Raw genomic sequence first — 13116 nt, 5'->3', positions numbered from 1 at the left:
AGAGAGTCAGGCAGAGAGAGAGGGGGAAGCAGGCTCCCTGCGGAGCAGAGTCCGATGCGGGGCTCAATCCCAGGACCCTGGGATCATGACCTGAGCCAAAGGCAGAGGCCTTAAACCACTGAGCCCCCCAGGTGCCCCCCAACTGGGTCATATAAGAGGAAGACGAACTGGACTACTGACAACTCACAGGCCCCTCCTCAGCGTAACTGCTCAGGGAGTAACCGTCCTCATTCCCGCCTGCTGCACAGGGACATGGTGAGGATGACAGGAGTCAACGCCCCGGACCCCAGCACAGCGCCCAGCGCAGTCAACGGCTGACACGAGCCAGCTGTCATTATGAAAAGCAGACGGCCAGGAGGTGCACGGTAGGGTGCAGTGGCCTACAGCACAGTGCAGGCCAGGGACTCCGGGGTCCTGGCTGTGTTCCAGTGAGCCCTGCTGAGGCTGTGCTGTGCGTGCCCATGAGATCCTCAGCCTAGCAGGACCCTCCGGGTGTGAGCTGATGCGTGTCATGTGGGGCCTCAGACAAGCTGGCTCCCATAGGTAGGACGCTGTATCTCCCCCAGCCTTGTTGCTTGGAAAGGCACACGCGATGGCCATGCCCTGCTCCTTCTGTTTGAGGGAAGAGCCCCAAGTCACCACTCTAGAGGACAGCTGTTGGGGACTGAGGGTGGCCCCGATGAACCCGGATATACCCCGCTGTCCCTGTGGGAACCTGCGCCATGGGCCTTCTTCTCAGAGTTAGAAGGCTGGTGGCCTTAAGAGACCAAAGTAACCTACAGACCCTCACCTGGTGGAGCAGGTGGGAGCACCGTGCCTGGCTGTCGCTGAACCTGGAAAATAAGTTTAGGAAGGGACACATTCTGATAAGATCAGCGGAGTGGACAGCAGAGCGCACTGATGTGTATTTTCTTTTGAGAGAGCTACTTGCTAATAAGCAGGAGGGGGAAAAAGTCTTCACTCCTGTAAATTGACAAGAGCCACCAGGGTGCAGACATATTCACTACTGTCTCATTAAGACGACCTTTTGGGAGGAGAGAATCTGGAAACATCACCTAATGGCCAGGAAACACAGCATTACCACAAAGATACTACAGAGCCTGTTTATTGCGTAACTAGCAGGCACAAATTTCAGAACGGTTTTACAACGCTTACAGGGTTGTACAATAATTACAGGAATAGAATGTACAATAAACATGAAAGGTACAGAATAATGGGTCACACGGATAGAGCACATTTGAATGAAAGGCATTTCATTTTTCCTATGCAGCATTTTCTTTCATAAAAACAAGGGTGCCTTTCACAGGGGACAGGGAGAGAAGGAACATTCTAGGACTGGAGAGCTCACAGCCGCTGTGGACAGACACGCGCTCGTCTTGCTCTTGGTTCTGCAGCTTCAGTCACTCCCGAGATGTGCATCTGTGGTTCCAATTGTGTGAAATACCGTATTTGCTCTTTGGGCCCGATTCTCTGTTCTTTGGCAAATAAGAACTATTTGCGTTCCGAGGCAGAGGAGGACTTCAGGGTGGAGCTGTCCCGGTCAGCAAGGGTCCGTTTCACAAAGTGCACCTCCATCCTATCGACGTGTGGCACGGGGGCGGGGGGATGATTTGAGAACGAAGAGTAAAAAAAGGGCTTTAGAGAACTTAGGTGTTAGTGCAAGGCATGGAACACGTGTGCAAAAGGTGGTGAATGGCCGTCCAGACAAGGTGCGGTTTGCCGGTGGGACTGTGCCGCAGAAGAGGCTGAGGAAGTGTGCAGGATAGCAAAGGAGGTGTCTCACTCCACCCAGAACTGCTCTCTGGACTGCTGGCACTGGGTTCCCAGAGCAAACGGCTGTGGTGCTCTTGCGATTGGAAACGCTCTCTGGTCCCTGCACTTGTTGACTTTCTCTAGGGGCACAGAGACAAGGTCTTTCATCACCTGTCCAGTGTTCCAGTAAAGACGCCGCTGCACACCGCCCCCCCCAGCGACTCATTATTTAGAAGCCTGTCCTCCCTCGGAGGCTGAGGCACCGACTCAAGATGGCCCTTCTCGAGGCCCCTGCACGGGCCCAACGCAAGCGCAGGTGTTTGTCGGAAAGAGGAAGAGGGACAGCGAAGTATGTGCGGCACGCGGACAATGTTGTCAGATGGTGCTGGAACTTAATTTAAGGTAGGTGTCCCCTCAGCATCCGACAGGAACACGGCACTTAGGATTGTGCAGACAAGTGGATGAGTCTTCTGGAGATGTGGACCTTTCCCCATGCTACTCAGTGCAGCAAAATTGGGCAAAAGCATCCACACCCCAGGACTTAGTAAACCAACACCATCACAGTGCTTCCTTCACAACAGCATCCGGTCAAGCTATGAAGATATTTGTGGGTCAAACAGTTCTGTGACAAGACAGGCTTATTTACTTTTTTTTTTTTTTTTAAATTCACTTGACAGAGAGAACTCACAGCTAGGCAGAGAGGCAGACAGAGAGAGAGGAGGAAGCAGGCTCCCCGCGGAGCAGAAAGCCTGATACAGGGCTCGATCCCAGGACCCTGGGATCATGACCTGAGCCGAAGGCAGAGGCTTTAACCCACTGAGCCACCCAGGCACCCCAAGACAGGCTTATTTAGCACGTACTGAGGCAACTGTGATTACTCTGACTTCTTCATGTGTATGAATGAAGCACTATGGGGCAGACTGTACAGGTAAGATGAGGACTAACAGCAACTTGACCCACGGTAGGGGCGGCCAGGGGACACGTAAGGCTCGGAAGTAAACCAGGCGTGGCCTCCCCAGTGCAGCGGACGGGACCCCTCGGCAGAATCTCTGAGCTGGCCGCCTGGAGACCACAGCTCACCCCCGCTGTGTGCTGTGAGAATGTTTCGTCGCCAACATTTATAAATAGAGAAATGGCAAAAAAAAATATCCACATTCCTGGTGTCTCTTAAAAAAATCAAAGCTCTGTCAACCCCGGGCCCACTTTTCCACAAGGCGGCCCAAGTGGAGCTGGGGAGCTGCTGTCCCTCCTGGCTGTGCCACTGCCCTGCCACGGTCCTGTGGCCCTGCTCTGCACCTGCCCACTCCATTCATCTCCATCAATGCTGCGTGGCCCCTTCCGTCCACAGAAACACCACAAGAAGCAGGGACAGGGACATGCTTTAGCATTCAGAGCAAGAAAGGTCTTCTTAGCAGTTTAAAAACCAACATCAGTATGTTCTAGAACCTAAACCTGTACTTTCATAGCTTCAGGATAGCTAGCAGTCAGCTAGAGCACACTCTCTGAGGAATTTATGAGAGAGGAGGTCTAAGTTTTAAGTACCAGCGAGGTAACAGAGGAGAAACAAAATCAGATTGTATAAACCTTATAAGAAGTCCTTAAAGGTGATGAGATGTGCCAAACAGGCCGTGGGAGGAAACTTTAAGTGGTTAGAGGAACTGAGTTCTGGGAAAGAGATACGTTACCATGTCAGGGAGTAGGTCGTTTCTCTTCCCACAGTTCACGGCAGTGATATCTGAACGGGGCGGCACAGAATTAGTCACGGCTTGTGCGACACGGCACGTTTGCCACACATTTGGAATGACACATCTGGTTTCCTGTGGGAAGGTGGAGCACTGAACCGTGCGTGGTAATGTGGCCGTGCTCCTACCTGGACAAAGCCAAATGACACGGGACGTGGGGGATGAGTGCTCACACGGCACCGCGGAGACCTCAGGATGACGGTAAAAGAGACGGAGGATCTAGACAGAAACATCAAATAAAAGAACATCGAACAAGATAAAACAGTGAAAAGCGATGGAGCAGTTCATTGTTTCCTTCCAAGAGAGACTGTCACACTACTTTTAGAGAGGAGCAAAGTCCCTTCTCTACATCCGTGTTTGTAGACCCCCCCAAACTTAGAGATTCTTGCACTAGGGCTGGAAAATTCGCTTCTTGCATGATGCTTGCTCAGGAGCAGATGAGGTGGATTTTTTTTTTTAACCCAACTTTCTCCAGAAAATGTTTCACTAAAAATCTCATTTATAATTTTAACCCTTAACAGGCAGTTCTCAAAGGGAGGGAAAAGGTCTACCAAACCTGGAACAATGGAACTATGCGTTTGGAGGGCTGTGACCATCAGCTCAACAACAGCCACTGACAGCACGACAGAACGTCAGCGAGGAAACTGGCAAACAGGCGCAAAATAAGGCAAGTGGGTAAAATTAATAGTCGAAAATTTGTTAGAAAACATGCAAAAATAATACTGAGCTTTTTAAAAAAAAGTTCTAAACTTTCATTAAATGTTTGTTTCTGTAAAAACTGGCAGAATTCCATGTCTCAGTTTGAAAGTGGACCTTAAAAAGCCTAGCAAACACAAGGGCCGGCACTGAGCTGTTCAGTTGTTGTTCTCTTTGGTGGTGATGGTGACCAGCTGCTTGGCGGCCTTGGCGATGTCGTAGGCGCACTGGATGACCTGCTGCGTGACCAGCTGGATGTCCGTGGGCGGGCCGGGCTCCCCGGGGAGGGTCTTCTTGCACTCGGACTGGAGTCGGTAAGCACTGGATGTCAGCAAGCGCAGGGAAGTCCTCACTGTGTCAGACTTGGGTTTCTGAACGGAAGAACACAGTCACCTGCGTGAGCTGCATGAACACCCAAGCGCAGGGACAAGTGTTCCTGTGAGGACAGCTCAAGCTGTTCCACGGGCACGCAGTTTCGTCGTGCCCTTTCTCAGTGGGGGTGCTCAGGACACGGCAAGCTGGGCGGCCCACAGCGTGAGAGACGCCCAAGTGCTCGGACTCAAAGGTCAAAGTGTATGCAGTACTGTTTTAGGACACCCTCGTCTGAGCTGGTTTTCCAAAAACAGTAACCCACTCGGATGAGATATTCCAGATACAATTTTAATCTATTGCTGCTTTGCCTTTCAGCACTGGGCTCACACATTCTTGCCTTATTAAAACCAATATTCATAGGGGTGCCCGGGTAGCTCAGTTGGTTAAGCGTCTGACTTTTGGTTTCAGCTGAGGTCATGATCTGATGGGTCCGGGGATCGAGCCCGGAGTCAGGCTCCTCACTCAGTGGGGAGTCTGCTTGAGATACTCTCCCTCGGCCCCTCCTCCCCAACTCACACACATGCGTATGTGTACTTTCTCTCTCTCTCTCTCTCAAATAAATAAATAAATCTTTACAAAACAAAACCAAAAAAGCCCACTGGTATGCATGTAGGACAAAATGATTTCTAGGTCCCCTACGACTGTCTGCATATTTAAAACTTGCGCTAAATAAAGGTTAATATATTATTGAGGATCCTGAAGAAATTTCTTTCAGTTCATTTAAAAGGGTCTGAACCAAGTAAGGAAGCAACTTACTTTGGGGAATAATGCTGCCATTTCAGTAACGGCCACGTGTATCCTCTCTGAGCAGGGGATATAGCTGCAAGAACATCGAAGAGGTTATTCAAAGACAGCAGAAGCACGAAGTACCACAGAGACGGAGAGAACTCAGGGGCCAGAATGCGCTCCATTTATACTCTCCCAAGGAGGGGCTGAGGCCGCTGCCAGCTCCCCGTGGATGCCACGCCAATAGGAGCAGGGTCCTCATCCTTTCCTGAAAGTGCATTCAATCTGCTACAGTCTCCGGGTACGGAACGTAGGCAACACACAGAACTAGCCGGGGAAGCCACAGCCAGCCAGCCAGTCTGGGACGGCAGTCCCACCGCTTTCGGGGGGTCACTGGTTCTCGTCTCGTATGCTTCACCTTTCTCAGTTCTTGAGAGAGAGACGATTTCCACACAGAGGCCACAGAATTAAAAATAAAGGACTGAAAAAAGTCCTTAAGATCCAAAGTGGAGCCTACACCTCAACATCCACACATCGGTTAAGCTGACAGATACATCTCAACTGTTGGGGAATCAAAGCTTTACTCTGGGTAAAGAGGAGACACCGAGGTCTGCTCTTTTATTGGCTCACTCACCCACTTTCTCATGAAGCTGCCATGACTTTGCTTGTAATAACGGGCTAGGAGTACAGCCAGCACTTTCTCCGCTCGCTTGAAGAGCTCTAAGAAGACAAAGTGCATGGACTCCGCCTGTCCTCATCCTTTCCTCCAGCCACTGGCATCCTAAGGGCCCCCTGAATGAGAGCTGAGAGCTGAGGGTTTGGGAGCACTGACAGAGTGCCAGCTCTGTTCCCATTTTTCAAAAGAGGAAACTGAGGCCTGGAGAAGCAGAGAATGTGTCCAAGGTCCCACAGTCGGTGAGAGAGAGTCGAGCACAAACCCAACTGTCCAGCACCTGAGCCCCGGCCCCTTACTACATGCCACAGGCCTCTCCTGCTATCAGAGACACAAGAGATTCACGCCTTTCTTTAGAGCAGGCCACTTTTCATTCATGACTGGTGACTCTAACTTCTTAGATGAGGAGAACTGCAGAAATGGAGACTTGGGCTTCACTCGGCTTCTTATTCTTGGCACTGGGATGTGCAGCATATGGGGCTGGTTTTCTGCACCTTCAAAATATCGGGCTCCCACCCGTAGTATGTGTTATGAGGTCCAGAGACGAAGACGCGCTGAACACGGATGGAGCAGCAGCTCTTAGCCAGCATGCTCCCACTGGCCAGGGCTCTGGTTTCAGAACAACTGACCCGCAGAGCCCGGGGCCGGGGGGAGGGTGGGGGAATGGGATATGAGAAAAGCTCACTAGCAGCCTGTTTGCAGCATGTTAGGAAATATGGTGTGAATATGCAAGTGTGGCCTTCCACAAGCGCCCATGGGGCTGTTTTAAAATTTCCTTTCCAAGACAGGGAATGAAATCTCATTCAGCATCCAGCTTAGCACTTAAAGCCCTCAAGTAAAATTCTTTCCCCATTTTTGAAGTCATAAAGTTGGCTTCTGCTTTAACACTAATAAGCAACCTCTGTATTTCATCTTTGTAAGAAATCGAGTCTCAAAACTATTTTAATTAAGACTGGCTACATTTGAAAGAAATCATTACATTTCAAGAGTGTGGTTTATCTTATCTTGAAGTACCTTCCAATGAGCGATCCTGACTTTTATCTTTGTGAGCAGTTAGAACCATACTCCATAGAGTAACAAAAAAGCCAAGACAGAGGGAGTCATTTCTCTTGTATACGAAGCGGCGACAACCCATCTGGACACACAAACACTCAGGGAAAAAGGCTGTGTCTACGGCAACCACTGTTCCATGAATCTTACTTGAACCAGTATGTCCATTAACAACACGTTAACAGAGACTCATACCTGGAAGATTTTTGCTTAGAGTTTTCATTTTGACCCAGAAATAGAATTCAGTCTTCCCTCTGCTACACAGAAGACAATTTTCTTACGGATACCTCCCCAAAACTCTCTCAGTGTGAAATATTTTAAGAAGTCCTCAATGAGCCACAAAAGAAAGCACATGCAGATCAATGAGAAAGTCGTCCTCCTCCTCACTCGGGGGAGTTCATGTTCACAACTTCAAGGTGTTATCCTTCCTCAAAAAGAGGGTTCTGTGCATAATATGTAGTACTCCTGAGTTGTGTCTTTGTGCACGCATGTGTGCATATATGAGAGACAGACAGAGACAGGCAGGGAGTGGGGGTGGAGGCCCAGAGGACGGACCAGGCTGAGGCCAGGTCAGGAGCTGTGGGCAGCTTGCCGGGCTCAAGGGACCAGTGTGAAGCCTGAAGGTGTCTGTGTAGGCTGCTGGTCTACTTAGGATGAGCATAAGCAACAGATGAACAAGAGGAGAAAACAAGAGGAAAAGGCAGGGGTTTAATCAGTACAATGCAAAATGATAAATGGAAGTGTCTTGTATATGTCAGTAACCAGAGATCTTAGAACATTTGAACAGGTCATAAAATACCAAATCTCTAGATCAATTATGATTTAAACTGGAAGAGTGAACTAATGACTAAACTCTGCATCATTCTTTCATGCTCTTAAAAAAAACCAGATCATGAGGTTTTTGAATTGGTTTGTACATCTTTAAAAAAGAAAAAGAAAAAAGAAAAACAAGTACCTTTTTGTGGTCTCTGAGGCCAAAAATGGCTTCCAGGCAGATAGTTCTGAGAACTACTGAAGAGAACAATGCAATGTAAAGATATTTTTTGGTTTGTTTGAAATATAGCATGGCACTTCTGAACTGGAGTAGATGAAAAGCGAAGGCTGTTGTTGACTGGTGGGAACACCCTGAGGAGGGAGGCCATCTTGGTATCAGGAGTCAGTTAAGACTGTCCCTCGGTGCGCTGTGACACATGTTTATGCTGGGAGCTCATGAGGCATGGGGGTGTGTGACAGGGAGGCTGCCTGGGAAGGGGGGGGATGAAGAGCCATGTTAATTCTCATGGAAGGAGGCTGATCAACAGCCTTCCTCTTTTCCCCCAAGGAACCTCCAGCAGTCTGTCCATCCAGAAGATGAACTCTCATCCTTCACTCAACACTGACCACTCCTCTCCTGTCAAGTGGAAGTAGTGACCCTGGGGGAAGTCAGAGGTGTGGTAAAAGGGAAAGGGGAGAGAAGGGGAGTCTAGTCTGGTGGTGCTGGATCACAGAGAAGACAAAAGATGCTGGTGCATCTTTATGCGGAGTGAGAGAACACGGAGGCCAAGGAGGTGGCGCACAGCGTTCCTTGAACAACTTACACTCTGCCGACTGCAGAAGACAGAGAGATTGGTGAGGGCTTGTGACTGACCTTTGTTGCTTTCCTAAACTCAAAGGGAGGATGTTACATGTTTCACGAGTGTCTCTCGACACGGCTGGCCACGTGAAACTAGGACGTCACCCAGAACAGTGAATGACTCATCAGAAGTTCTCAGAATTCGTGCTCAGCGAACAAAAGGTTGAGCTAGAACAAGAGCCAGTCCCTTCGTCACCATAAGAAATAACTCTGCAGGGGCCGCCCGGGGGGCTCAGTGGGTTAAGCACCTGCCTTCGGCTCAGGTCATGATCCCCCGGTGCTGGGATCAAGCCCCTTATCGGATCCTTGCTCAGCGGGGAGCCTGCTTCTCCCTCTGCCTGTCTCTCCCCCCACCCCACTCCTGCTCTCTTGCTCTGACAAATATAAACAAACAAACAAACAAACAAATTCTTAAAACAAAACAAAACAACACTGCAGGATGTAGTTCTGCTCACAGTAAGATGCCTCTGATTTCAGGAGCACAGTATTCTTTGGGTGTCAATTAGATTCCCTTTTATCTGTAAACCACTTTGTGTCCTAGATGTTCACACGATTGCACACACGCACACACATACACGCACGAAAAGGAGACCTAAGAAATCAAATTCATGTCAGGATCCCTTTTAAATCAGACAACTCTGCTCTAGCTAGAGAGACCACAGGGAGCACAGGGGTTGGAAGAATCAACCACAAGCTCTAAGGAAGCTTCTTTCTTTCCTCTCGATATCCAGCACCAGGAATAGGACTAAGCCTAACTAGGCTGCAATTCTATTTCTAGAGGCATCTGTTTCCAAAGCACTTTTCATAAGAACATGGAAAATGGAAAATACCATGTAAAAACCAAAACAGCCCCACTGAAATTTACAAATTTGTTCTTGAGCCCGTTACACAAACTGAACTTTTCAAAAAAACCTTAAAAATAACAGCATGTGGGAATAAACCCAACCCATCCCTGTTGGTAATGGAGCAGCATCTCCTTCAGAGCATGTGCACTTTTCCAGGTGGGATTTCCAAACCCCCTTACCTGTCGTGTTTACTTTCTTGAGCTGCTCGCAAGAGCTCCTGTATGTTTTTGGTGATCTGTTCAGTTTTCCGGATGACGTCTTCCGTGCTGGGGAGGACGGGGCTTGGGGTTGCGTGGGGTTCCGCTGTATCTGGTACTGAGCCGTCGCCTTGCCACACCATACTCCTCTGCCTTCCCTTTCTGCCTGACCTGTGACCATCAGAAAGTGGCTACATGTGACAGGTGCTTCTCAGCTGCCTCTCTGCTTCTAGGAGCCAGTGCACGCGCACCCGCTGAATGCATGAGCTGGCTGCTTGTGTGGTTTCCTATATCCTGTCCGGCAGGAGGCTCACGGTGAGGCTGCTTCCTCAACAGGCATCCGCAGCTCACATGGCAGCTGCTGCATGCTACCACGGGGCTGGAAATGATGACTCTCAGAGGAAGGGTAAAGACGGGAAAAGGGAGGAAACAAGTGGAACAGCAAGGATGTGCTGTGACAGAGCCATCCTTAAGCCAGCTTATCCCTTGGGCGACGACGCAGAATGTGACCTCATGCTGACTTAAGAGTACTGAGTTTAAGCATACTACAGCCTCAGAGACGGGTATAATATGCCGGTGAAAGAAAACCAGGCCCCTGGGGTAGGAATAGGATGAGAGGTTGAACTGTGAACTTATGCCTCCATGTTTTACGACCTCCTGGTTCTGAAAACACAGAGGAGGCATGTGGGGGATAAAGTGCATCTCCTGAGCATGGCTGCTAGGTCTCAGGTTCAAGAGCCCACCCCAGGGCAGTTCTCCTGCAGCTGTACCCTGTGTCGTCTGGGTCCGTGTCATTGGGGGTGTTGTCGTAGTCACTTTCAGGCGTGCTATTCTGCTTCTCCAGCCTGGATGCCTGCAAGAGAGAAAGGCAACACCCGTTATGTTTCAAGCATGAGACATTTGGGAACTTGCCAAGGAATCATTACCTATTAGGCTATGTGGCCTTCGGGCCCCAGATCTCACTTGGGACAGGAATCACCCCTTTATTGAAAATTTAGTAGAGGCTGAATAGTAGACCCAGAAATGATTTCTCTCCTTCTTGGCACCATTTTCTTCTTAGCTCAGTGGCAACTCCATAAGCAGATCCCTGGTATAAACTAATGCAGACATGGGAGGCAACACACTACGTCTAGTTCTCTAAGGAGTACGGAGTTGAAAACTAGAATACAATGCACACAGGTTAGCACTTACATACTTGACACCTTCGGTGCTGGAAGCCAGCTGCAGATTATCTGATCTAATACCAGATGAGAAAACAAAGGGCCAAAAGAGCTAGGGGACAACACCAAGGCCACAGAACTGGCAGAAAATCAGCACCAAGACCCTAGGTCCCGTCTCCCACTAACTCCAGTATTCCACTCCTGGGGCCCCGAGAGTTGTCACTGCTCAGAGCACTTAGGGCTCTCCAAGAACTGCCCTCAGAGACAGCTGGTACGAGCCACCCAAGAAAACTGGTATTACTGTTGCATGTTGTTTGTGAAACAAAATGGATTAATCCAGCATGACACTTGGTTTCCAACCACTTTTATGTTTCCCAAAACATCTACCCCTTAGGATATAAATGTTTGATGCAATTGTGGAGTTTCAAAAATGAGACACAGATTCAATGGAGGAATCCTAAAACTGTTTTGGGCAAACATCAGCACAGTGACGCATAGGTCTTCCAGGGTGACCAAATTTGGAGGGGACCACATTCCCCTGAAGGGGGCATGTTAGTTCTGGAGTGTAATAAAAATGATTTTCCTCAGTATTTATTTTATCCACAGTGTTTGGGAATTTCATCCTCTGGAACAGAAGTCAGTGGAATCGGATTCAAAACCTAACCAATTACTTTGCAAAATACAAATATGAGCTATTTCCACCTTTATACCGTGAATGTAATACCAATTAATTGAAACATGTGTCTAAGGAATTTTATTGATGCTGCAGTAAATGTGGCTAAAGATATGGCTGTAAATTAAGACCCTTGCTCAAACCTATGGAGACTTTGTATCTTCATCCAAAAGAATGGCTAGCGTAGAGTAAGCCAGTTTAAGAGTCTACATGAAGTCTAATTATCTGCTCCTTGCTGGTAATGCTGCTTGGCCCTCTGAAGGCCCAATGCAGACTGGCAAAGCTGCCAGCCCCAGGGTGGGGAAAGACTTATTCATGCCACATTTCACTTTACTCTCCCATGGCCTCCCTTTCCCCTCCCAGGGCAAAGGCGCCTTTCCACTGTATGCTGAGGTTTTCCCATATTTGAGTGTTCCTATTTGGTTCTCTACTATAAGATGCTTGCTGGGTTCCCAAAATTCAATGTGAGCTCATGCTCTATCTACTGAAATTCGTCTGGCAAATGATTTAAAGTGTTGGCTTGGAGTCACGTGGAGAGTCTGAAAAGCTACTCTATAAAATCTACGACAACCTTCCAGATCCCTGAGTTTTCCTCTCCTATCAGTAAGCAGTTCTGTTTTACCGGGTGCCTTATTCTGACCTGGCTTTACGAATCCATCAGTGTAGCTGGAAGACCAAAGCTAGGCATGTACTCCGTGCAGGAACAGGGAAAGCAGGCTCTTCTAGAGGTGATCTAAAAAAAGCTCCCCCCAAACAAACAAAAATACCCCATCTTACCTTTCACAGGGAATGCTTATTTCCTTTAGTTTTAATCTACACATGCACACACATGTGGATGAGTGGATGTGGATGTGTGTCTGTATGTGTACACACACACACATGCACATACAAAAATGAAATGTAAAAAACTTGCATTTAAATAATTATTCTAGAGAATTCATCCAGAGCTGCTCCAGTGGAAAAATCTAGAAAACAGAATTAAACCCAGAAAATCTCACATTTTTATAATCAATCTTTCTGCTTTCCTTGGTGTAAATGTGATAATTACAAATCAAATGCATTACCCCGCAATGATCAAAGTACCAGGTTTCATTCAAACATTTTAGAAGAGTTAACAACTCATAGATCCAACAAGTACTCAGGAAATGTTCCTCAAGCACAGAAAACAACATACAGCAATAACCACCTGGGAAATCAGTTACTCACCGTCTTTCAACGGTGTCAACAAAAGAAAGGCACAGGATTTCAAATTAGCCAGCATTTAATTATAGAAAAATGATTATAAACATGCAGAGCTAAGATTAAGACCTATTAGTTAAAGTGCTGCTCTCTCAAAGCTGTTAATAGAAAAGTTACCTTATAAGCTGGTGCTGGTTTATTTCACTGAATAGATGTGCAGTTTTCTCTGAATACCATAATAGCCTAAACTCATGATGAAGCTGTCCGGAACAACCAAGATTATCAGTATAGGGGCGCCTGGGTGGCTCAGTGGATTGAGCCTCTGCCGTCAGGTCAAGTCATGATCTCAGGATCCTGGGATGGAGCCCTGCATTGGGCTCTCTGCTCTGCAGGGAGGCTGCTTCCCACCCCACTCTCTGCCTGCCTCTCTGCCTGCTTG

General features: G+C 48.2%; 1 protein-coding gene across 21 annotated transcripts in view; it reads right to left on the bottom strand.

Moving 5' to 3' along the window:
* Positions 1 to 1089: 1089 nt before the first annotated feature.
* GIT2 (GIT ArfGAP 2) overlaps positions 1090 to 13116 on the bottom strand; it is a 57581-nt gene continuing 45554 nt past the window's right edge. For 12 of the 21 annotated variants that reach the window (XM_046024107.1, XM_046024115.1, XM_046024120.1 and 9 more), the window contains 3 exons: positions 10436 to 10518; positions 9648 to 9836; positions 1090 to 1892 (listed from right to left, as the gene is read on the bottom strand). In XM_046024107.1, coding sequence (XP_045880063.1) covers positions 1577 to 1892; positions 9648 to 9836; positions 10436 to 10518 — 588 coding nt within the window. In that variant the 3' untranslated portion in view covers positions 1090 to 1576. Of the gene's footprint in view, positions 4562 to 5314; positions 5383 to 9647; positions 9837 to 10435; positions 10519 to 13116 lie in introns of all 21 variants that reach the window. The other 9 variants (XM_046024111.1, XM_046024121.1, XM_046024122.1 and 6 more) reach the window with 3 other exon arrangements.

This window comes from Meles meles, chromosome 12 (assembly GCF_922984935.1).
Source record: "Meles meles chromosome 12, mMelMel3.1 paternal haplotype, whole genome shotgun sequence".
NCBI classification, from domain to species: Eukaryota; Metazoa; Chordata; class Mammalia; order Carnivora; family Mustelidae; genus Meles; species Meles meles.
This window is presented reverse-complemented; position numbering and strand designations above follow the sequence as displayed.